We start from the raw sequence: 25483 nt of genomic DNA on the forward strand, positions 1-25483 counted from the left end.
CTGGAGGAATGTGGTTGTATGTTATGTGTTGGAGGCAAACCCCCTTTCGCTGTGTTGAATTGTTTCATAAATAGAGTTTGGGGGAAATTTGGAATACACAAGATTGCAATGATGCACAATGGCATGGTGTTGGTAAGGTTTGACTCTAACGAATGGAATAATTTAGTAATTAAAGGGGGGATATATCACTTCGATAAGAAGCCGCTGATAGTCAAAGCTTGGAACCCTGATATGTAATTTACAAGGACGTTGTTGCACTCAATATCAATATGGGTTAAATTACCAGGACTTGACTTCAAATACTTTAGTGTCAAAGGCCTGAGTATGCTGGGAAGCTTGGTGGGGAAACCCTTGATAGTCGATCGTAACACTGAGAAGAAATTGGGACTAAATTTTGCCCGTTAATTGGTAAGAAATTGGGACTAAATTTTGCTCGTTAATTGGTCGAGGTGCAGGTTGATGCTGACCTTCCAGGAAAAATATATTTCAAGAATGAATAGGTCTATGCAGTTGAACAAAAAATAGAGTATGTATGGAAGTCATCCATCTGAAAAACCTATAATAAATATAGGTACACTGATGATGTATATAGGAAGAATAAACTTATGGTTGGGAAGAAAGAGAAAGTGCAGACTGAAGAAGAAGGAATAAGAGAGGGGACAAAAAAGAGAGACCCTAGTGCTAAGCAAACTGTTGAGCCTTGCCTAAAGGAGGTAGGGGAAAATTAGAGGCAACAACCTACAAATAAAGGAGGACAATAGAGACAATTTCTAGGCAAACAATGGAAAATAATGAGAGTTGTCAAAGATCACACTAAGTTAGGTGGAGAAACTCAGTTGATGAACATCACCAAAAATTTTCAAGTCTTAGGTAAGGATAGAGGTGAAAGTAGAAACCTATAGACTGAAGATGGGAGGAGTAGTGTGCTAACACTTCAACCTCCAGGGGATGCTTAAAATGCTATGCTAGAATGTTAGAGGCTTGAATGGCCTCTCAAAGCAGATAGAGGCAAAACTCTTCTATAATGAAGTGGGAGTGGATTTAATGTGTTATGTAGAAACTAGAATAAAGGAAAACAAAATTCAGCAAATTATCAATATTATGTTTGGGGGCTGGGACTATGTGAGTAATCACTCAACTCATTACAATGGTAGATTAGCAGTGGCCTGGAGACCTGATTGGTATATCGTCAAGAGGCAATAAGAAATAGCTCAAGCTATGACGTGTGATATCACTTGTATTGCTAAATAATTGAAGTTTACTGTGATTTTTGTGTATTGTTATAATCTCAAGGAGAAAAGAAAAGAACTATGGCAGCATCTCTGTATAATAAAGGGAGTTATTACTGGCCCTTGGTTGATTATTAGAGATTTCAACTCAGTTTTAAAGAGTGGGAATAGTATACCTGGAATGATAAGCAGGATAAGATGGTGTACTCTAAAATAGATTGGTGCTTTGTCAATGGTGGCTGATAGACTCGATGCCTAATTGCAGAATAGAAGTGCTATCAAAAAGGGTCAATGATCACTTCCCATTGATAGTGAAGGAAATGATGAATCAAAAAATAAGGAGAAGAAGCTTTAAGTACTGTAACATATGAAGTAAACATCAGAAGTTCAAAAATATTGTGAGGAGGGAATTAGAGCAGCCTGTATAGGGGTATCGAATGTATCAAATAGTGAGTAAACGAAAGCTGCTGAAGAAATATTTGGAGGTATTGCATCAAGAACATTTTATAGGTGTGATAAAAGAAGAACAAAAGGATAGGATTGATATGCTTGATGCACATCAAAACTTGCAGAAGAATCCATTGAGTGTACACTATCAAAATGAGGAAAAAGGTTACGTGTAAAATAAAGTATATCTTCAAAACTAGCAGAAGAATTCCTATTACAGAGGAGTAAGGCAGATTGGATAAAGTTAGGGGACGACAACACTAAGTATTTTTGTTCAGTGCTGAAGTAGAGGAACTTAGTGCAGTCTATATGCCAGATCCAAGATGATCAAGGAAAAATGTAGTATAAGACCGAGAAGATTGCTCAAGTATTTATGAATTTCTATCAAAAGTTACTAGGTACTGAGAACAATAAAAGAGGAAGATCACAGACAAGTTTTTTTAGATCAGGGTATTACTTTCTGCTGAACAACAATGTCTTTTGTTGTGGCCAGTCACAGACAAGGAAATAAAAGATGCTCTATTTAGTATTAACTGTAACAAGAGTCTGAGGAATGATGGATATAGTAGTGGGTTCTATAAAGCCTCTTGGGATATGATAGGCAAGGATGTGTGTGAAGCTGTGTATGAGTTTTTTAGTAATGGTAAACTGTTGAAGCAGATAAATGCAACAGTGGTTTCCCTTATCCCGAAGTTGGCTAGTCCTTTGTATACCTCTCAATATAGAACGATTTCATGTTGTAATGTACTTTACAAGTGCATTTCCAAGCTCTTGTGTAACAGAATGGCTAAAGCACTTCTTGATTTGATTAGTTACACTCAGGCTGCCTTTGTCAAAAAGAGGTCATTAGTGTATAATGTCTTAATGTGCCAATAATGTCTTAATGTGCCATGACATTCTTAGAAATTATAATAGAAAGACAAGTCCCAGATGTCTTATGAAGATAGAATTGCAGAAGGCATATGATATGATTGAATGAGGTTTTCCTGCCGAAATGCTGGAAGGTTATCAATTCCCTCCAAAATTTTCTTAGTTGGTCATGACATGTGTGACTACTACGAGATATTCCATAAAGGGGAATGAGAATAATTATGGTAATTTTGAGGGAAAAAGAGGTGAAATATAAGGGGAACCTATCTCCGCATTAGTGTTTATTCGGGTCATGGAATATCTATCAAGGGTACTAAAGTAAATGAGTGCCTTGGCTGATTTTGTATACCACCCTATGTGTGAGACGACAAAACTTACTCATCTAGCTTTTGCAGATGATCTAATGATTTTCTATAAGGATACAAATACTATTGTAAGTAGGGTAAAGGAGGTACTAGAACACTTTTCAAATGTGACTGGATTAGCGGCTAACAAAGACAAATCAACTCTATACATAGTAGGCGTAAAAGAGAAGAGAAGAAGGTAATTAATTTAGGCAAATAAATTTTTCTCTCTCTCTCTCCTTACGAAATTTCTCTCCAGCTTTTTTCATTTTTCTGCTAGATCTAGTGAGTGTGGAAGGTAATCGATCCTAACAAATTACCCATGAGATATTTGGGATTACCACTTTCTCCTAGGTAGTGGAATAAGTTGGATTATCAATAACTATGTTTGAAGATAACTGAAAAGATTAGAGAAACTTCCACTGGGCATATTTCCTATGCAGGAAGACTCCAAGTTATCAATGTTGTCCTATTTTTACTTCACAACTTTTGGGGTTCTATTTTCATTCTTCCACGGAGTGTGGTAAAGGAAGTGGATAAAAGATGCATGTGTTTCTTGTGGCAGAGTATTGAAGAGACAAAAAAGATTGCATTGGTGGAAAGGGACAAAATTTGTATGCCAAAAAATTATGGAGGATTAAACATCAGGAGCTGCAAAAACTGGAACTTGGTTGCAGTAAGAAAGCTTATATGGATGCTAGTCACTAATAAAGAGTTCTTGTGTGTTAGGTCGATCCATGGCATTTATATAAAAAAGGGAGAATATTTTGGAGCATAAGGCTATGAAGGATTGTATTTGGTATATTGGAAGAACCTAAATATCATCAAAACTGAGATGAAAGAATGGTACAACAATGGTAGATATACCCATACCACTCTGATAAATACTCTATGTCTTGGAGTTATCATGCCATAGTGAGGTAAGGGACCATGTTAAAGGCTAGAAAATTACTTTGGAGAAGAGTCATGCAACCAAAACATGGATTTATTTTTTGGCTAGAAACGCTTAAGAAGCTACTGACAAACGACAGGAAGGTTGGTATAGGGCTAGCGAGTGACACAAGTGCTTGTGTGCTCTGTACATCTTATGAGGATGAAGATCGTTGTCACTTATTTGTGAAGTACAACAGAACTAAGCAGTATGGTTAGTAGTTCACAAATGGATGGGACTTAAGATTGGGCAGTTGGAGGTTGCAGAATTATTGCAGAAGATTCAACAAAAGCACTGGTGTAAGTTTAAGAAAGAGTTGATCAGTGCAATATATGGTGGAGTAATATACCTTATATGTCTAGAAAGAAATTGGATGAATTATAAGTAGCATAAGATAGATCCAATGGAGATAATTCAACAGTTCAAACATGAAATTCATAATAAAGGAGAGAATAGGCATTTATAAGGAAAACAAGAGAGCTCAGAAATTTATAGGATTTATTAAGAACAGTGTTAATTACTACTGTGTAGTTTGTTCTGGATTTTTAGTCCTTAAGAATCTATCCAGCTTCATGTTGAGGGGATGGATTCTCTTATTCTTATGTTTCGATCTTTGTACTATTGGCTGGCCATGTTAATAATACTCTTACAGATTTATGCCAAAAAAATAATGTGAAAGCAAACTAGCCGTGGTGCTAAGATATTAAGGTAGTGGATATCAATACAATTTGTAAGCAACATAGTCAAGAGTAGTTGGAGCCTCAAGGATGGTAAACACCAAAAATGAATCAGAACTTATTTATTTAAGACAAGCCTCACAATATTCCAAAACTACGTAGAGGCAAAGGGCATGATTCTTGGCATAACATTTCGTAATGTCTAAGTGAATGAATCGAAAATTGAATAAGAAAGATGGGTAAGTAAAGGTGGACTGGACCTAATTTTCGATCTTGAATTGATCCTTAACACCTTTGTTAGAAGCGTATATCACATCTAATGCCGATTGATGTCCCTGCCGTTTGAACCAACACTTGACATCTAAAGAACAAACTTGATAATAGGGCTATTTTGCAGAAAAAGGATTCTGTTGACAATATTTTTAATATTAAAAGTAATGGAAGATCTATTTTGGCAATTTATTCCTTCACAAAATTGGAGATCTAGCACGAAAAACACACGTGTAGAACATAAATGGTTCCATTTTTTTTTTTTGACAACACACTCATCCTTGTGATGTCTTTTGTGATCAAACAACTTAAAATATCATCTATGAGGCATCTCGGTAATTCAGATATTTTGTCTATAGCATATGGTTTTGAGCAATATGCATGCTTGTTCTCCATGACTCCTCCTTAATTTGGTTAACAATTCCAAGTTTTATTACGTGGCAGGGGATTTCTTAATTAATATTTTGAACACAAAATTGCCAAAAACTGTAAAAGTAATGATTATAATTAAATGAAAATGTTAAATAAGATTCACATAGATCAAACAATCTCTGAATAAACATGCATAGAGTCAAATAAAACCTTTAAAAAATAAGGATGGTTTTATGTCTTATATATTCTGAATGTTCTCTCATTCTTGTCTTATTAAAAAGAGGAAAAAAGGGTTATTCATTTAAAAGACTATATAGTTGATGTATTGTTAGGCTTTAACTAGGCAACTAACAGAGATGTTGCAACAATATAGGTTGAAAATTGATTTAGTTACTGTAGTAAATTTTAGTTAATAAGTTGTTTAGAATTAAGATAAGTTTGAATTTTAAATTTTAGGTTAGGCTATTTTAGTTGTTGAGAAATTTTAGGTTTTTGAATTTGAAATTATGCAGATTTTTTGTTTCAAGTTGGCTATTTAAAGCCCTCTTATGCTTAGTAAAATTATTGAAAAACCATTGAAAGCTAATTGAAAGATTGAAAGTCATTTTAATCCAAAGAGAGTTATTTTAACCCCTTTTCGCTGTCCCATCTTTTTTTAAAAAATCAACAATTGTATCAAGAGCTTCATTGATCTTAGGGATCTGTGAATTTTTTCAAATTGTTACCATACCATTTTTAACCTGTAAGGACTACCTTTTTAACCCGAAAGGGCTACCTTTTTCAACCCATGCTTATTTTTAAAGCATAGGGCTATTTTAAACTAAAAAGATTTCAAGAAGCAGTCTCTATTTGAATTCCCCAAAAATTTTCACCTAAAAAAACTATCTAATTTGGTCGGTGGAGAAATCATATCTTGAAACCTATTTTTTGTCTGATGTTTTGAGGGATGAAAAAACTTTACAACAATTTGAAAAACTTATGAAAGTATGTTCAATCAAGAAAAGATTGTTGATGATGTTTTTCCAGCAAACAATTAAAAGAAAGAAAAGAAAGATCAATATCATAAAGAGAAAGTGCAAGTTCAAAAACAATTGAAAAATCATAGGAGGAGTGTTGGAAATTGATTTAGTTACTGCAGTAAATTTTAGTTAATAAGTTATTTAAAATTAAAATAAGTTTGAATTTTAAATTTTAGGTTAGGCTGTTTTAGTTGTGAGAAATTTTAGGTTTTTGAATTTGAAATTATGCAGATTTATTGTTTCAAGTTGGATATTTAAAGGCCTCTTATGCTTAATAAAATTATTGAATAACCATTGAAAGCTTATTGAAAGTTTGAAAATTATTTCAATCCAAGTAGTCATGTTAATACCTTTTCTCTGCCCCATCTTTTTTAAAAAAAAACCAACAATAAATAATATTGGGATCACATACTATTTTATATGTATCCTCAAAGTGGAATGTGATTTAAAGAGATATCTATAAAATATAAAACTTTACGTCATCAAACTCTTTAATTAAAGAAGAGAAATAGCAATGCAAGTTTTCGGGGATGTAATACTAGTAAAAGTTCCTCCCATATTTGGATAAAGATCTTAGGAACTCTATATTCATTAGGGAGTCTCTATCTTATAATAGTCTAAATTAAGTAATTCTATAATATTACTATCTTTTCGAGGAAAAATAGTAATATGTAGATCACAATCTCATTTATTTGTAATAAATGAAGGTCTGAATTCAAATAGTTTAGAGCTCATGTAATGATAAACATATTTTTTTCATAATTCAATCACTTATTGAATTTAGACAGATTTGAATCATTCAAATCTTGGGTCTTCTTATTGCTACTAGAGATAATTTGATCCCTATTATAGGAAACGTTGGTTCAGAAATTACATAAAACTGTTGAATCAGGAACACCCATCCTATGCTAACATTATAACAGATTGCAGAGAGCTCATGAGATAGCTGGGGAAGCCCCAAATTGAGCACTTTTATCGGAAAGCAAATCAAGTGGCAGATGGTTTGGCAAAAGAAGGAGCATCCTCTAGTTATTGTAATAAGTTAGTTGAATGGGAAATTCCACCATTTTGTATCCCATCGGCAGGAACTATTTTAGGTAGGCTAAAACGGTCAATTTTAAACTTTATTTCCTCTATTTAGTACAATTCTCCCTGGGATAATGTTTGCGGCTCTAATGCCACACTATGGTATAATGTCACATATAAATATAATATAATATCTCCTTATTACCAAGAAATAAAGTTTATTCGATTTAAAAAATTGTGAAATCGCCCTTGCTTAATCATCACTAGCCACAATTGCACAATCACAATCGTCATTCACCATAACCACCAACAATACTATCGCCTAGCATTGACACTAACAACCACTATCTTCAATACTAGCATAAAAACCACCTCTATCATCATAATTAGCTATCAATAATATCAACCACCACCACTAGCTAATACTACCAGACCACCAATCACCACCACCAGCCCCTATGACCAAACACTTGTCATATCACAATCACTAGTTAGATCCTTATTTAGATCTTGATTGCCATATCAAAATATTGAGAAAACTAATAATCTTGATTATTTCTTATTTAGATCTGAATACTACCTCTTAGTATTTAGATTCAGTTAAAATAATGACCTCTAAATCATAATCCTATTTATTGTCGAACTCTCCTTTTTTTACCTTCTCCATAATAGCTTCTGCCCTTCTTTTCTCTCATAGTCACTTCAACCAACAATCTTAAGGTTAGAGGTCATTTGAACTCTCAGAATATGATTTTTTTTTTCTATTTTTCCTACTTTAATCCACTCACGCCATCTAGAAAAGAAAGAAAAACTAAAATCATATGTTCTAGGTACATATTTTCACACACATAATCTCAATTGACATCAAGTTTTCTTCACTGGAGCAAACAAAATTAAAACAAAATACATCCACACCATAAATAAATTGAAAAATATATATTCATAATAACACAAAAGGTGAATTGAATTGAGGAATTCGGACCGTTAGTGCAGTTTATTATTAAAATAAAAATATTAAAGTGCTTGATAATTAGTAGGCATAAAAATAAGAAAGTGGTGTAATTATTCTTATAATTCACCACATTATTATTTTGGTGTTAGTGGATATAAATAGTGGTAGAAAGTGGTCACTAGTTTTTAGTAACTCTTGTAACCTCTACTCATTACTCTACCTAATAATACTTTTAACTCTTGTAACATCTACCTTATTTATGTACTCACTTTACTAAACCACATTCTTCCTGTTCAATACTAGGAAGAATTCCTAACCTATAAATAGTAATGCTTCTTTCTTTGTGTGGGATATGAGAAATATCATAAGTGTGAAAAAAATTATTATGTGTAGGAGTGAAAGAGAGAGTTGAGACATAGAAAATATTATAAGTCATCAACTATATTTACTATACGAAAAAGAGAGATTATATTATTGAAAGAGAGAGTCGAGAAAAAGATAATAATCTAAGTCTTTAACCACATTCACAACACAAAAGAGAGTTTTTATATGTTGAAGGAGGTTGTTCTTATATGGAGCTTTGGAATCTTGAACTAATCCAGAATTATTTGCGTTGTATATATTTGATGGGTTGTTGTATACTATAGGAGACAAATCAAGAGATATTGCTGGATTGCTGTAGAATATGCCGGAGTGGGATTGAATCACCTTAAAGAAAATGAGATATTCGCGCCTTAGCCAAAAGGAATATTATTGTATTTTTTTCATTTTATTGTTCAACTGTAATTATTATAATTTATGGTATATTACACCAAGATGAAGTCTAGTCAAATCTCTTTAAATTTTGTAACTAATATTAAACAACAACATTCAAGACATGTAAAAGTACTTTCCCTAATAAGAAAAGAAAATCAAAGACAAGAAGCAAGAAATTATTCCATATTAAAAAATTAAAAAGGAAAATAAAAAAGGGAAATCTAACATACCTCGAGAGAAATGCATATAAATGTCTTTCGTACTACAACTAGCAACTCTAAGTACATACCTTGGACCATTATGAGGCCAGTCATTAAACATTTAAGAACCTGAACTAACTTAGGAATTTTATGAAACAAGGCCAGTCAATAAACATTCAAATACTTGAATTCATTAAACATTTAAATACTTGAACTAACATAGGAATTATATGAAACACAAACAAGAAAAAGTATAATATAATATGCTAGAATTGCTACATTTACTAATTCAGCTATGTGCCAGCTGTTTGCTCTATGATCTTCCTTCTCTCCTTTCATTGTTGGGGAACAGGATTGAAGCCTTTAATCGATACAAGACTCTCAGTATAGGAGAAAACTGATTGAATAACATCTGTTCCAATTATCCTCAATTGTTTTGTTCTCAGATTGAACAAAAATGGCTTGTTTGGAGCATTTTGAACTACTACATCTCCATTAGTAAAACCCCAATGTGTAGAAAAACTAAAATCCATGCCAAAGGTGAATTTCTTTTTCCATACACTCTCTTCACAATTACTTGGACCTTCGATCACCCAAATATCAAGACACTTGTTGAACCCATCGGGTGAGGATTGTGCAAGCAATGCAAGTGAGCCAAGATAATTTATCGCCCTAAAATTATGAGATTTGGTTGCCAACACTTGTGGTACTGGAATTATGCAGAACCTCTCATTCCTCAAATCAAACGAGGCAAGGACTGTTGTAATAGATTCTTTCCTATTTCTAATAACCCAGTATGTAAACCCTTCAACAATTGCATCACAGTTGGAGGTAGTCATATTATTTAAGCAAACATTAGTGTTCACTTCTCTCCAAGATTCCAATTTGGTCGAGTAAACCTCAACCATAGTCCTAGCTGGTCTACATCTATAAAAGTTTAGAATCCTGATGACCTTGTAATCATCAGATTTCTGTTCATACCCAAAGCCCACACTAACATGAAATTTGCGACGTATATTTAGAAGATTAATAGGGATCAACTTGAATTGATTCATCGAAGGGTTCCATAGACAAATCAATTTATGAAAACTATTAGTTGTGGTTAGACAGACCAAGCCATTGATTGAACCTATTATAGAATAATCAGACACAAGAACTTTTATCAAGCAGCTAGGATTTTGTATCGGGATCAGACCAGTTGTCTCCTTGTTCTGAAAAAGGAGATAATGGGCATCAATGTATGAACTAAACCTCTTGAGGTGTGTAGAGATGAACCACGGGGTCGAAATAAGAGTTTTCAACCCTTTACATACACACTTTAATTGCCCCAAAGTTTTAACTGGCAATCTTGAAAAAATATCCTCAAGAATCTCTTCACCAAAACTCAAAATATTATGAATTTGTCTTTCGTTTTGCATCTTCTAATTATTGTAAGGACCTAAATTCTTTTGACAATCTATGAAACTGTTTTTATGCAAAAGTGTGGTGCTTCAGTCGTGTTCAAGCAGTACCTGAGATAATTTGATGAGAGGAACAAACCCAACCCAAAAACGTTTTCAACTTCTTTTCCATATTTATCAACCTCTCCTCGTACTGCTTATTAATTCATTTCAAATGACATGTTTTATTTTAAAGATGAATGCATTTCTTTTATAATGAATATATTCCTATTACCACAATCTGATCTCATTTAATGTCTTTGACTTCAAATTTGAAAAATGTAATTTAGATAATTACAATATGCAGTCAAAAGACTTACACTTGCAATGATTTGAAACATACTTTATTTCTGCATTATCTAAAGTATATGTATTAAATTTAATTTGTTATGTTATTTGGAGAGTATGTTGCATTCAATAACCAATGTAGGATTATTCTTTATAAAGAAAATGGAGTAGGTAAATAATTCAGATAAAATTTAATACAGTTTACCCCTTTAACTTATTGGCAAATTACTTTCAAACATTTCAACTTTACGTGAGTTTATTTTACATCAAATAGTTTTTCAAGTATATCTAAAGAACATTTTTTGGAATAAAATATTTGAGATTGAGTCCCACATGTCCAAACTTTTTTTTTTTTGAATTATTTTACAGGGAGATTGAGCTAATATTAGTAGCAATGGCGGAGTTTTGCATGTACCGGTAATAAAAGTTCTTAAGAACTATTTTATCTCTTCCTATCCAACTCATCAAAGGAGGAAAGAAGTTGGGATTTCGACTTGCTTATCATGTGGAATTGAATCAGTAAATTGAATATGATAGTTTTTTCTCTCTATCTCTAATTCAATAAATAGCCAAACTTTAGAATTCATTGTGAGTTCTAACTATTTTAACGATTCTTAAAGTCTTGAGTTTATGGAAAAAAAGAAAGACGAAATGATTACATGACCCTTGAACTTGTCTGAGTTTGTAATGTGGACATTTCTACTTATTTTTTTTGTCTTTTGAACTCTTAAACTCATCAAAACATAATATTTTAAATCTTTTTCTCATTCGATTAATATGGGTGTAATACAATCGACTACATGTGACACGCCACATCATTTTAAATGAGACATAAGAAATCAAATATTAAGAATACAAATAAAATATAAATAATATTTTTTTAAAAAAAAATCCCCCCCTCCCCCTTATTCTTGTCTTCTTTGTACTCCCTACCCTCACAATAATCGCTCACTTCCACCTCTCACAATAATCGCTCAACCAAATATCTTAAATTCATCTGCTATTAATCTAAATTAAATGATCAAATAATTGCTACGACAATCTTATAATCAAAGTTATTGATAAATAAAATTCTTATTTGTTCATTCCTTTTTTAAAAATATTTATTTTCTATATGTATATGTATTTTCATGGAAAAAATATAATTTGCAAAGAAAATAGGTTGTTGTGTTATAGGAGTTGATATTGAAGTTGGGGATTTATTTTGTGCGGGAGGGGGAGGGGGGCGAAGTGGGTTTTTGTTTAGGGGTGTAGGGTGGGGTTGAGAGGAATGACCAGCTATAAGTGGTGGTGGTGGGTGGGGGTAGGGGAATAGGGGGAGGGGCAGGGGAACGGTTGGTTGGTGGTGTTTGTGTTGAGTGGGGGGTAGGGGATGGAGGAGGGGGGAGGGGGAGGGGAATGGCTGGATGGTGGTAGTGGTGTTGGGTGGGGAGTGAGTGACGGAGGAGAGGTCAATGAAGAAGAAATGTAAGATTTGGGATCTTTTTCTATTTTTTTGTCCCTTTTTTAAACTACTTTTTTTTTATCTTTTAAAAAATATTTTTAAGGCAAAAAAATTTGATTTCACTCACTTTGAAATGCGTGTAATCACGCATTTTTTCAACTCAATAATTTAATGATGCATATGCATTAAAAGGGTATAAAATACTATACATTGATGCATTTAAATGTTCAGATGACAAAATGGTTAGTAAAAGTAGCCACATTACAAACTCAGACAAGTACAATGGTTCATCTAATCATTTTGCCAAAAAGAAATGCACAATAAGATTTATTTCTAGGTCTTAAAGTTGTAACAGATCTATAATAGATATTAAAAAAGTATTTTTTTACGGTAGGCAAGGATATTGCTTTAATTATAAACTTAATTAATATGCATGAACTCCTGAGAGTGGCAATACGACTATCAAGAATGGACCTTGGGCCTAACTTAACCCTAAAAGCTAGCTCATGAGGGGAGAATTGTCCAAGACCATATAAGGAGACCAAGGAACCTTTAACCTACCGATGTGGGACTCCAACACCCCCGCCCCCGCACGCCCACGGCTAGACATCTGGAGCATGGACAGTATAAGACCGGGGGCCCAACATCGGAAATAATGAACTGGGTGGGCCTGGCTTTGATACCATGTCAAGAAATAAGCCTTGGTCCTAACTCAACCTCAAAAGCTAGCTCAAGAGGGGAGGATTTCCCAAGATCATACAAGGAGACTAAGGACCCTCTAACCCACCGATGTGGGACTCCATCATAAGAGCTAGCTTTTGAGGTTGAGTTAGGCCCAAGGTCCATTTCTTTATCAAGGTATCAGAGCCAAGTCTATCCCTATTTTGGGCTCCCGATCCATGCACTAGCGCCAGTTGGGATTGGACGTGAGGGGAGTGTTAGAGTGGGTAAAAGACCCACATTAGTTGGGGAATAGACTAGTGGCTTGCTTATATGGACTTGGGTAATCCATACCCCAAGAGCTAGCTTTTGAGGTTGAGTTAGGCCCAAGATCTATTTCTTTATCAATGACTAACTCGTAACTATTATTTTTAGGGTAAAATGGCTTATATACATATTAAAATTAAATGAAATAATTGGTATGGACCACTTCAGACTAGTAAAAAAGATTTTTTACTTTTTCAGCTTCCAATTTATTTAGACACAAATAATGGTGGATTTTTTTAAAAGTTTTATGTTTGATTTGTTTTGGAGTTGTCCTTTCTTGAGAGCCAATTGTTCCATATGTAGAATGGAACAAGACTTCTCAATGTGGTAAGATTTTTATTTTGCACTTGAAATGGGCGACCGAGGTCTTTGCACCGGAAGGTCGGGCAAATGAGATGAAGTGGTTTGGTCTCATATAGACAAAGAGTGCCTACTTTTCAGCATAGGCAAGGATTTTGTTAGAGTTGGTATCCCAAAGGTATTGTCCATAGGATAATGTGACTGATATAGTTTTCCAGCAGACTATGGTTGTGGCATGTGCTATAGGGATTAAGATGAATATGGGGGCACAAAAAGTTGTTGATGAGTGGGGGTAATTTAATAATCGAGGAAGGTCGTCAAGGGAATCGTTATTGCCTTCATTGATTACCAAGCTATGCAAAATGGTGGACATACCAACCAAGGTTCATGATACCATGAAAAACTGTGATATGGCGTACAACCCACTGAGAGGTAGGAGCACAAAGGGAGAAAGAAAAAAGAAGGGCAAGATAAGAGAGGAAGGTCAGAGCAGTCGTAGTGGCAAGGGTGGAGAGTTAGACACCCTTTCTACTCAGTCTCCCTTATCTCTTAATGGTTGGAAGGGTGATATTTCCATGGTTCCAATTTATTTTGGAGAGGACTCAATTTCCTCTACCCAGGTTGGCTCTTTTAAGCTCGACTTACCCAGTTGTCCTGGACCGAGTCTATGTTGAGCTCCAAAGGGAGCTAGATTCGAAGAAGAACAAGAAGAAGAAGAAGTGACGCTCTCAGTATTGCATATTAGTGAGGATGTGAAAGGTTGTGCTGGAGATGTTCGAATGATTCTTACCTACCAAGATACTTACTACGTAGTAGAATTCAGATGTCGAAGAGTTTTTATTCCTTAGAGGGGTGAATGAGTAGGGTTCGGACGCCTGAGCCTTGGAGATGCCTCCAAAAACTAGACACCCCTTCTATTTTTATATTTTTTAATGACTGGATTTTGGTTTCCCTCATTTGGGAATTGTAACAAACATTTACTCTTTTCATTTTTCTACCATTTTTAGAACATCTGTTGCTACTGCTCTCCCATAATAATCATTTTAGTTTATATTGCATGTCGAAAATGATTTCAACTTAATAAGTATGAATATAGGGTTGCTTTTGCAGTGATTGAAAAATCACGAAATAGAGAGAATTTCCTAGCAGCTTACTGCCTGGAATTACTTTAGCGGTTAACTTACCCCTGTAATAGTAAAATTTTCGTTGCAGCTGTAAAACTACCACTACAGTTGTACCTTCTAGTGGTTCCTGTATTTTACTTTCTATCTAGTCCCAGGTCCTATTTTTATACAATACAATCCCACAGACAATTCTATCATTTATTTCCCTCTTTTCTACACAAAATCTCAACCCGAATACTCATTTTGTCATCCTGAGCTATTACCAACATGATTCATATTCATAATTCAAGTTCCTCTCCTAAGCCTAGTAGCTACTGCAAAATATTTTCCACTACTCTAATATAGCTAAGCACCTATGTAGTAAGAATTTAGAAAGAATTTAAGGAATACTATAAATGATGGAGAGATAAGATATGTCTCAAGTTGCATATATAAAGATACACCTCGGTATCACACCCGGTCTCCATGATATTTGGGTCCCTTAGCCACACATATTTTAAATCAACACATATCATAAATATTTAAACATAAGAGTTCAAACCCTCACATAGGAAGTCACTGTATGATACACTTAGCACAATCCACATAACACCTTCCTACATAGTATTGCCTTACAGCAGTACTCCATACAACTCCCTACGCTTCTTACTAGCCTCTACTAGTTGTATCGTCTTGTTCCAACCCTTACAATGCTAAAATATAGCAATTAGGGTCAACTAGTTCCAATTATAGTGGTTAAGATTGCAATTGGACTTAAATCGGGAGGACAACATTAATATAGCTCTAAAGGAGAGAAGAAAGTGCAATATGTTCCTAGATTTATTGTAGCCTCTAGGCGATTTGATGTAGACGTCAACACACCAATCTATAATAGTTTACTTGATATTAGTTATTTTATTGGATGATTGATAACCTAGTCTCTCATACCATCTTCTCTTGATCCAAATCATAGACCATGCAAGTAGCTACCCAACACTACCCTGGATAAGAAAACCCTTACTATTCGATCATTCAAGTCATACAAAAGTTAAAACCAGTTCTTAATTCAAACTCTTTAAATTTAGTGAATACATAGTAATCACTTTCAATACATTTGTTAAGTATAACTGATACAAAAAATAATCAAAAGTGAATCTCTAGAAACCAACCTAAATTGGTACAATAACACTAGACAAGGAGTTTGGAAATCTATGACACAACATCCATACAAGATAGAGAAGGTAAGAGCTGATGGAGAATTATAACTGTCACTGCTATAGAAACTACAACTGACCAGTAACATGGCTAAATCCTCAGAAAGATATATAGTAAGTGTCGTTTAAATACTACCATACGTATTGGCAGGTATCGTTGAGCGATTTGGTTTAAAACAAATAATAATGATAGAAAATAGAAAGAAGTGTCTTTCAATAAAGTTTTGGTTACTAAAGCCCATTTATACATGTATCACTACCAACCTTTAGAGTGTCACCTACTTTTCATTTGATATTTTTGTATATCTTTGTCCTTAATAATCCGTTTCACCCTATATTGTTATTTGATTTTATGCAATCCTATATTTATTATAGTCTAGAAAACTCTAACGGGTTCACTATATCAATACTTCATACTATTGGTTGCAATCGGCTTCTTTATTGTTTAATCCTTATGTAGTGTAGAAAATCTAATCATCTATTTTTAGATACTTGTACGCATGATATATTTCCTTAAGACTAACTAGAAAGATCCAACCACCAAATATAATTATAGATTTTCATAAATCAGAGAATCATAATGCATGAATAGGAAAGTACAGACAATGCATGAGGCATGAATGTATGTAATGTGCATAAATTCGCTTTCCTTTCTTAACTCATCACCATCATTATCAATAATATCAATATCATGATACAATATCATACTCGTCATCATCAATACCATCAGCATCATGAATACCATGATCTTAGTATCATCATCATCGTTATCATCAACTAATCATCAACAATATCACTAATAGGTATTCAACGTAGTAAAAAATGCAAATAGTATCGAATGTAATTTTATGCACTCGATCATAATATTTGTACAAACCCAAAGGGACTACCAAACCCTCTTTACCTATAGTGATCCCCATAATATCATGACACTCTTACCCTTTTAACCTCTTTTCTTGATTGACTAAGAATTCATTTATAATATGTTGAACATACCTTTTATGTTTATACTGAAGTAACACCGTCTTTCTTACATTTAAATAATTGAATGACAATGCCCACACCTCAAATCCTAACACCTATTCGCACAATTATGTCTTCTTCACCCTCTTTATTGATATTTACAAATTGAATGCTAGCAGTCGAGTCACCTTACTAACATAGCTTCTATGCCATATTTTTACCTCATTAACATCCCTAAAACAACAATTAGTTATCAAAATAACTAAGAATATCCTGATGCAACCTTAGTTCGTTACTTTTCCTTCTATTTTTTATCGTATTCAAGCCTCGCTTTACTCATAAGCACCTACATTTGTTCAATGAATCCTAATACTCACACAATTTGACTAAATATATACATCATTATCACACCATATGGGAACAATAACCATTTGTTATAGTATTCAAGGCTAATCGGATTAATATTAGTTTCATTCATTTAAATGCCATGCCCAAAGGCCTAAGACATGTTGTCTCCCGATATTACCATTACATTACATGCATATATCCTAAGTCTTATATAAATTAATCATAAACTACAACATAGATGAAAATGCTGCTATTTAGAGGAGAGAATCATCCCACATGTGTCAAGCATCTTTTCATGTCGGGATTTCACTGGGAGTACCTGAAAACTGCTCTCATAAAGATAGGCCTTTGAAATATCATTTCTATGGAAGAGGGGGTTATCTTAGGTATTTTGGGGAGAAAATGAAGTCTTAGAAGAGTTGAACAAGAGAGGATTTTAAAAATAATCCAGGCTGACTACAGTCGCGATATCACTATAGCAGGAAGCGACAGGCTACCCAATTCCTTTTTAATTCTTCGCTCAATTGCTTTGGGTCATATTTTTTCTCATAAAATAAATTCACTTAGGTACATTAGGAACATTTTGTTCATAATAAAATTTTTATAGGGCGATCACATGTAATGACATCTTGCAGTTCATCCTACGCTTGTTGTTTTCTGCAATTCTTCATATTGTAATTTATCACCAAGTGTGATCCATTTTTATGGATTTATTTGATAAAAATATCTGCACATTAAATAATATAAATGAAAGACAAAATATATTAAGCAAGATAATGCTTCAGAATAAATTTGAACGACAACTTAGTCCACAGCTTTTAGCTATAGGAGAGTTATGATATTGAATATAAAGTAAGTGAGCATAACAAGAAGAAAATAGTAAATGAAAACTATGAAAAATTGATAAATCATAAGAACAAAGATAAAGATTTATATTGATTAAGCATGAAGAGAAGTAAAAATCAGATTCCTTATGATCGAGGAGGGAGCGCCTATTAATAGGCTACAAAGACTACTATTAACAATTGTGAAGCATTATTTTGAGCTAGTATATCATGACCAATGATCGATAACCACTTGCTCTTGATATATTTAAGTATGCCAACACAATATTGTTGTATGAAGCGGTTCAGTCGAGTGTCACCTATACACCTAAATAACCTGACATATCGTTCTTTTATCTATTCTTTGCACACAATCATAATCGTCGATGGTCTCGAGTTATTTTATTCATGTTCAAAAATACATTTCTTTATTTTGGGTCTGTTCTTAAGATGATTCCATCATAGTCTAGTTCTTGTTACATCTGACCCTAACTATTTTACCCCATACATTCACTAAGATAACATTAATTTAGATCTGAAAGATGATATTTAGTCTGTTTCTAGGACATACTTTAAACAAGTATATTTCTATAATAAAAAAGTTCATTGAAAAGTTAAATGAAAATAAATAGTACTAAAATGAAAGTCAGTTTCAACAAACATCCTTCTTTAATTTATTACTTGTTTGTAGTATCTGAATTTCCATCTTCTATGTAGTTTATTACTTCTAGTTGAGATTGAGATCCTCTAGTACGAAAATAAAATAACAATTTCATTAATCCAAACAAATAGGTGAAAAGATTCTATCAATTTTCATATATTAGCTTGCAAACTCAAGCTATAATAATGGTGGAATGTAGTTATCTTTAGAAAGAAGACAGACAATGTCACAACCCGAGCTGGGGTCGTGGCCTCGAAGGGCATCCCAAACCATCGAGGACCTAGAGACCTCCTTTAACGGCCTAACCCACTAGTGATATTGTCAGCTTTAGGTCGCGACCAGCATTACTTTAAATTACATCACTAAGGAGTAAGGCTTTCTTAGTTATATGCATAACATCTCTCCTATATTTGCCGATATAGAACACCATAAATTTTATTTATAACGTTCCAACCCACTATTCATATTATCCGCTCTGGTCCTAGACCCGCACGACTTTAAAATTCATCATGTAATACCCCGCATTTTCTAAACTAGGAAGTGAATAACTATTCTTACGTATGAAATCTCCTATACTATGATTCATACTTGAGTACATGACTTACCGTGAATATCCTAGTGATAGGATAGCTTATGATTCATTAAGCATGTTCATATGAGTCACTTAAGGTAATACAAGCTAAGAGTTCTTGAATCCATCAAGTTTTAGTATTCGATTTTGCATGGATCATCTTTGAATGAGTATAACTCAATGTTAATGTGGTATTTTGGCTGATTTAGACCCACCAAATTGTACAGAATTGAATTATCTTTCCATCGATACCAATTTTGCCTTAATCCAATACCCGAGCGAAAAGTTATGCCCATTTTTGTGAGAGATAGTAAGCATAGGCGATTGGTTAGGCGCCGCCTAACCCAAGCATAGGCTATTGGTTAGGCGCCGCCCAATCCAAGCATAGGCGATCACTTGGGCGCCGCCTAAGTCAATTCCAGGTGTCAAAAACACTCTGTTTTGAGTTATTTTAAAGGTAATTAAGTCTTTAAATACTCCTTACACGTCCCTAAACTCAACCCTACGAAATATATATCTTCCAAACATACTGCAACCCTAATTGTTTTTCTCCTTTAGTGCTCTTGGATGATGATCTTTGAGATTAAAATAGGGTTGTAGTATGTTTAGAAGATATATATTTCGTAGGGTTAAGTTTAGGGACGTGTAAGGAGTATTTAAAGACTTAATTACCTTTAAAATAACTCAAAACGGAGTGTTTTTGACACCTGGAATTGACTTAGGCAGCACCCAAGTGATCGCCTATGCTTGGTTTAGGAGGCGCCTAACCAATCTCCTATGCTTGGGTTAGACGGCGCCTAACCAATCGCCTATGCTTACTGTCTCTCACGAAAATAGGCATAACTTTTTGCTCGGGTATTGGATTAAGGCGAAATTGGTATCGTTGGAAAGATAATTCAATTTTCTACAATTTGGTGGGTCTAAATCAGCCACAATACCACATTAACTTTGAGTTATACTCGTTCAAAGATGACCCTTGCAAAATCAAACACTAAAACTTGATGGATTCAAAAACTCTTAGCTTATATTACATTAAGTGACTCATATGAACATGCTTAATACATCATAAGCTATCCTATCACGAGGATATTCATAATAAGTCATGTAATCAAGTATGAATCACAGGATAGGAGATTTCATACGTAGAAATACTTATTCACTTCCTAGCTTAGAAACATGTGGGGTATTACAATATCTCCCTCTTGGGAACATTCGTCCTCGAATGAGAATTTACTGAGAAGGGATACAAGACAATAGAACCTGAACTGAACATGAAGAACTACAACTTGATCATATGAATGACATGCTAAACATACTGAACTCGTGCATCTCTGATGCATGGACAACTGACACATGAATGCATGACTGAGTATGAAACAGTTAATAGGGACCAAGTTTATACTAGAAATATGAACGTGAAAATAAATAAGATTAAGGAGAACTGTTACCTTTAGCTTGATCTAAATTGGCGAGGAAGAGGTGAGGATACTTGGTACGCATATCTGCTTCTACTTCCCAAGTATATCCCTCATGAGACTGATTTCGCCAAAGAACCTTGACTAGAGGAACTTCTTTGTTCCTCAATCTACGAGTCTGATAATATAAGATTTCATCTGGAATCTCTTCATAAGAGAGGTTGTACTGAATGTCGATGCTCTGAATAGGGACAACAACTTCTGGGTCACCTATGCACTTCTTTAGCAAAGAGACATAGAAGACTAGATGGACTGAGGCTAGATCTGAAGGCAACTCAAGCTCATAAGCTACCTTGCCGAAGAGACAAAAAATTCTGAAGGGACCGACATACCGGGGTATGAGTTTCCCTTTCTTGCCGAACCTCTTCACTCCCTTCATGGGAGAGATCTTAAGATAGACATAGTCATTGACCTCGAACTCGAGATCGTTTCTATAAATATCTGCATAGGACTTCTTTCGGCTCTAAGCATCCCGAAGTCTCTCTCTGATCAACTGAGCTTTCTCTAAGGTGTCGAATACTAAGTCAGGACCTATGATTGAGGCCTCACTAACTTCGAACCAACCAATCGAAGATCTACATCTCCTACCATAGAGAGCTTCGAATGGAGCCATCTGAATACTAGAATGATAACTATTGTTGTATGCAAACTCAATCAAAGGCAAGTGGTCGCCCCAACTTTCCTTGAAGTCAATTGCACACGCCCTTAGCATCTCTTCAAGTATCTGAATGGTCCTCTCTGCTTGACCATTTGTCTGAGGATGAAACGCTGTGCTGAGATGGACTTGGGTACCGAGACCATTTTGGAATTCTTTCCAAAAGTAAGAAGTGAACTGGGTACCTCTGTTTGAGATGATAGATAGTGGAACACCATGTAATCTGACTAACTCCCTGATATAGAGTTTAGCATAATCCTCGGTGGAATAAAAAGTACCAACAGGAAGGAAATGAGCTGACTTGGTCATTCTATCTATAATGACCCAGACTGAATCGTGTTGATGACGACTTCCAAGCAAACCCGTCACGAAGTCCATGTTAACTTCTTCCAACTTCCAAGTAGGAATGGTGAACTCTTTCATGGAACCACTAGGTTTCTGATGCTCTATCATAACCTGCTAATATGTAGAGCACTTAGCCACAAACTCTGTAATATCTCTCTTCATCCCACTCCACCAATAGATCTGCCACATGTCGCGGTACATCTTAGTGGCCCCTGGATGAATAGAGTATCACGCAAAATGCGCTTCTGCAAGAATTCGCTGCCTCAATTCATCTACACCTATAACACATAGACGACCCTGACAATGAAGAACACCATCTCCACCTTAGGAGAAAACCTCAACTTCCTGATTCTGAACTGACTCTTTGAGCTTGACAAGGCTAGGATCCCTGTCTTATTTCTCTTTCTCCTCGAAAACTAGAGATGACTCTGAACTACTATGAACATATACACCACCCTCTGAAGAATCGACTAAGTGAATGCCTAGTCTGGAGAGCTGATGGATTTTCTGAGCCATCTTTTTCTTACTATCCTCAATGTGAGAAATACCACCCATGGAGAGTCGACTGAGAGTGTCGGCCACAATATTGGCCTTGCCCGAATGATAAGGAACACTCATGTCATAGTCCTTCAAGAGCTCTAACTACCTTCTCTGGCGAAGATTGAGATCTTTCTGGGGAAAGACATACTGGAGGCTTTTATGGTCTATGAAGACATCTACATGAATTCCATAGAGAATCCAAGTATTCAAGGCAAAGACTACCGCTGCTAACTCAAGATCATGAGTAGGATAATTCTTGTTATATGACTTTAACTATCTGGAGGCATAGGCTATGACCTTACCATGCTGCATGAGGACACAACCTAAACCCACTCTGGATGCATCACAATAGACTACAAAACCGTCTGAACTATCTGGAATAGCTAGAACTGGAGCGGAGGTGAGTCGAGTCTTCAACTCTTAAAATTTCTTCTCACATGAATCTGACCACTGAAACTTAATCTTCTTCTGAGTCAATCTAGACATGGGAGATGCAATAGAAGAAAATCCCTAGACAAACCATCTATAATAGCCAACCAAACCCAAGAAACTCCTAATATCTGATGGAGATACAGGTCTGGGCCGGTTTCTTACTGCCTTAGTTTTCTAAGGATCTACTCTAATTCCATCACCGGAAATAATATAGCCAAGGAATGCTACTAATCTTAGCCAAAATTCGCACTTGCTGAACTTAGCGAATAATTGGTGATCCCTGAGAGTTTGAAGAACAATCTTAAGATGGTCGGCATGATCACGCTCTATGCGAGAATAGACCAGAATATCATCTATGAAGACTATGACAAACATGTCCAAGTACTGTTTAAAAACACGGTTCATCAAATCCATAAAAACTGCAGGGGCATTGGTAAAACCAAATGACATGACTACAAATTCAAAGTGACCATACTGAGTACGAAAAGCTGTCTTCGAAATGTCATATTCTCTAACTCTGAGCTGATGATAGCTTGATCTGAGGTCAATCTTGGAGAAGTAACTGGCACCTTGAAATTGGTCGAATAGATCATCAATACTGGGAAGAGGATATCTGTTCTTGACTGTAACCTTGTTGAGTTGATGGTAATCAATACACATCCTTAGAGTACCATCTTTATTGTGCACGAATAATACTGGCGCACCCCATAGGGAAACGCTGGGTCTAATGAATCCCTTATCTAAGAGATCCTTCAATTGATCTTTCATTTATTTGAATTCTGCTGATGCCATTCTATATGACGGAATAGAAATAAGTTGAGTATCTAGAAGAAGGTCTATGCCAAAGTCTATTTCCTTTTTGGGGGGAATACCTGGAAGATCTTCGAGAAAGACATCTGAGTATTCATTAACAATAGGGACTGTTTCAAGGTCGGGAGATTTAGAACTGGAATCTTTAACATGCATGAGATGATACATACACCCCTTAGAAATCATTTTCCTTGCCCAAAGGTAGGAAATAAGTTGACCCCTGAACGTTGAAATGCTACACTTTTACTCTAGGACAGGCTCATTCGGGAACTGAAACTGAACTATCCTATTTCTGCAGTCGACTGTGGCATAGCAGGAATAAAGCCAATCCATGTTGAGAATGACATCAAAATCAATCATCTCTAACTCCACTAAATCTACTAACATGGATTTCTGAGATATCATAACCGAGCAGTTCCTGTATACCCGCCGAGCTGTGATGGTTTTACCCACTAGGGTAGAGACTGAGAAGGGCTCTGCTAGGACTTTGGGACTGATTTTGAAATTGCTTGCTACGTATGGAGTAATAAAAGACAATGATGCACCTGGGTCTAGCAAAGCATAAACATGAACATGGAAAATTTGTAACGTACCAATAACAACATCAGGAGAATTTTCCCGATCCTATCGGGATTGAAGAGCATAGAGTCTGTTTGAGCGTTGCCTACTGGTAGCACTAGAAATGGCACCCTGCTAGTTCGAGCGACTGGACTGAGCTGTAGAATAATTTTGCTGACCCTAAAGACTTGACTGCAGACACTCCCTAATTCTGTGGCCTGGCTTACCACAACCAAAACAGACATCACTACTGGCTCTACAAATGCCCTTGTGGTTCTTACCACAATTCTAACAAAGAGGATTTGTTTGGGCACTGCTAACACTGCCTTGAGATTTAAAGCCTAGCGCTTTGTTTCTATTGCCGTCTATGAACTTCGGCACTGGAACAAAACTGTGAACTATTTCCTCCATCTGACTTGGGGTGAGCAAAGTTGAAATTCCTGACCTTGCTCTCTTGTTCTGCCTCTCCCTAGTCTTAAACTTTTGCTCTTCTACTTGCTGGGCATGGGCCATGAGTCTTTCTAAGGTCATTTCACCAATAAGCATCGCATACCAACACTCATTTACCACGCTATCATTAACCCCTAACACGAACTTGCTCATCTTAGCTCTATTTTCTCAACCACATGAGGAGCATACCTGGATAGCTGACTAAATTTGAGAGAATACTCCCTAATCGTCATATTACTCTGCCTGAGGTTGATGAACTCAAGAACTTTGGCTTCTCTTAGCTCTTGGGGAAAGAATCTATCTAAGAAGACTGTGAAAAATTCCTCCCACTCGATAGGTCCTGAATCATCTAACCTGTCAGACTTCCACTGTTTGTACCAATCATGAGCAACATCCTGTAACTGGTAGGCGGCTAACTCAGCACTCTCAATAGAAGTAACACCCATGATGTCAATGACCTTCTGGACTTGGTCAATGAACTCCTGAGGGTCCTCATCAGACTTAGACCTATGGAAAGATGGAGGGTTCATCCGGGTGAAGTCCCGAACCCTAGCTGCTTTAGGAGTCGCCACTGGGTTGGCCGGAATAACTAGTTGCCATTGATTCTATGCAGCCATGGACTGAGAAAGTATGGTAAATATGGCTCTAAACTCTGCATGGGAAACATGTTCGCCCAAAGGATCTTCGGGCTAAGGAGCTGGCTGGTTTCTTCTCTTTGGGGCCATGGTCTGGAATAAGAGAAGAATGGATTAGACTAAGAGTTTAACTTGTGATTATGCTCACTAGCATGACATTAATAATGAAGAAAGCGGACTATTCCTAAAATATTTTATAGCTTCCCGCACATAAACATGTACAAGACTCTACTAGATACGGCTTTCAGACTTCCTAGGACTCTATTAAACCTTAGGCTCTGATACCAAGTTTGTAACACCCCGATTTGCCGAACCGAAATGCTACATGATGCTCATGACCCCGAGGGA

At 35.5% G+C, this 25483-nt stretch overlaps 1 protein-coding gene across 1 annotated transcript; it reads right to left on the minus strand.

The window, feature by feature from the left end:
- Positions 1 to 9428: 9428 nt before the first annotated feature.
- LOC107868793 (F-box/kelch-repeat protein At3g06240-like) lies at positions 9429 to 10148 on the minus strand. Its single transcript, XM_016715432.2, has one exon. It carries the CDS (start codon positions 10146 to 10148, stop codon positions 9429 to 9431), a length of 720 nt encoding a protein of 239 aa, XP_016570918.2.
- Positions 10149 to 25483: the final 15335 nt, after the last annotated feature.

Source organism: Capsicum annuum, chromosome 4 (genome assembly GCF_002878395.1).
Source record: "Capsicum annuum cultivar UCD-10X-F1 chromosome 4, UCD10Xv1.1, whole genome shotgun sequence".
NCBI lineage: Eukaryota > Viridiplantae > Streptophyta > Magnoliopsida > Solanales > Solanaceae > Capsicum > Capsicum annuum.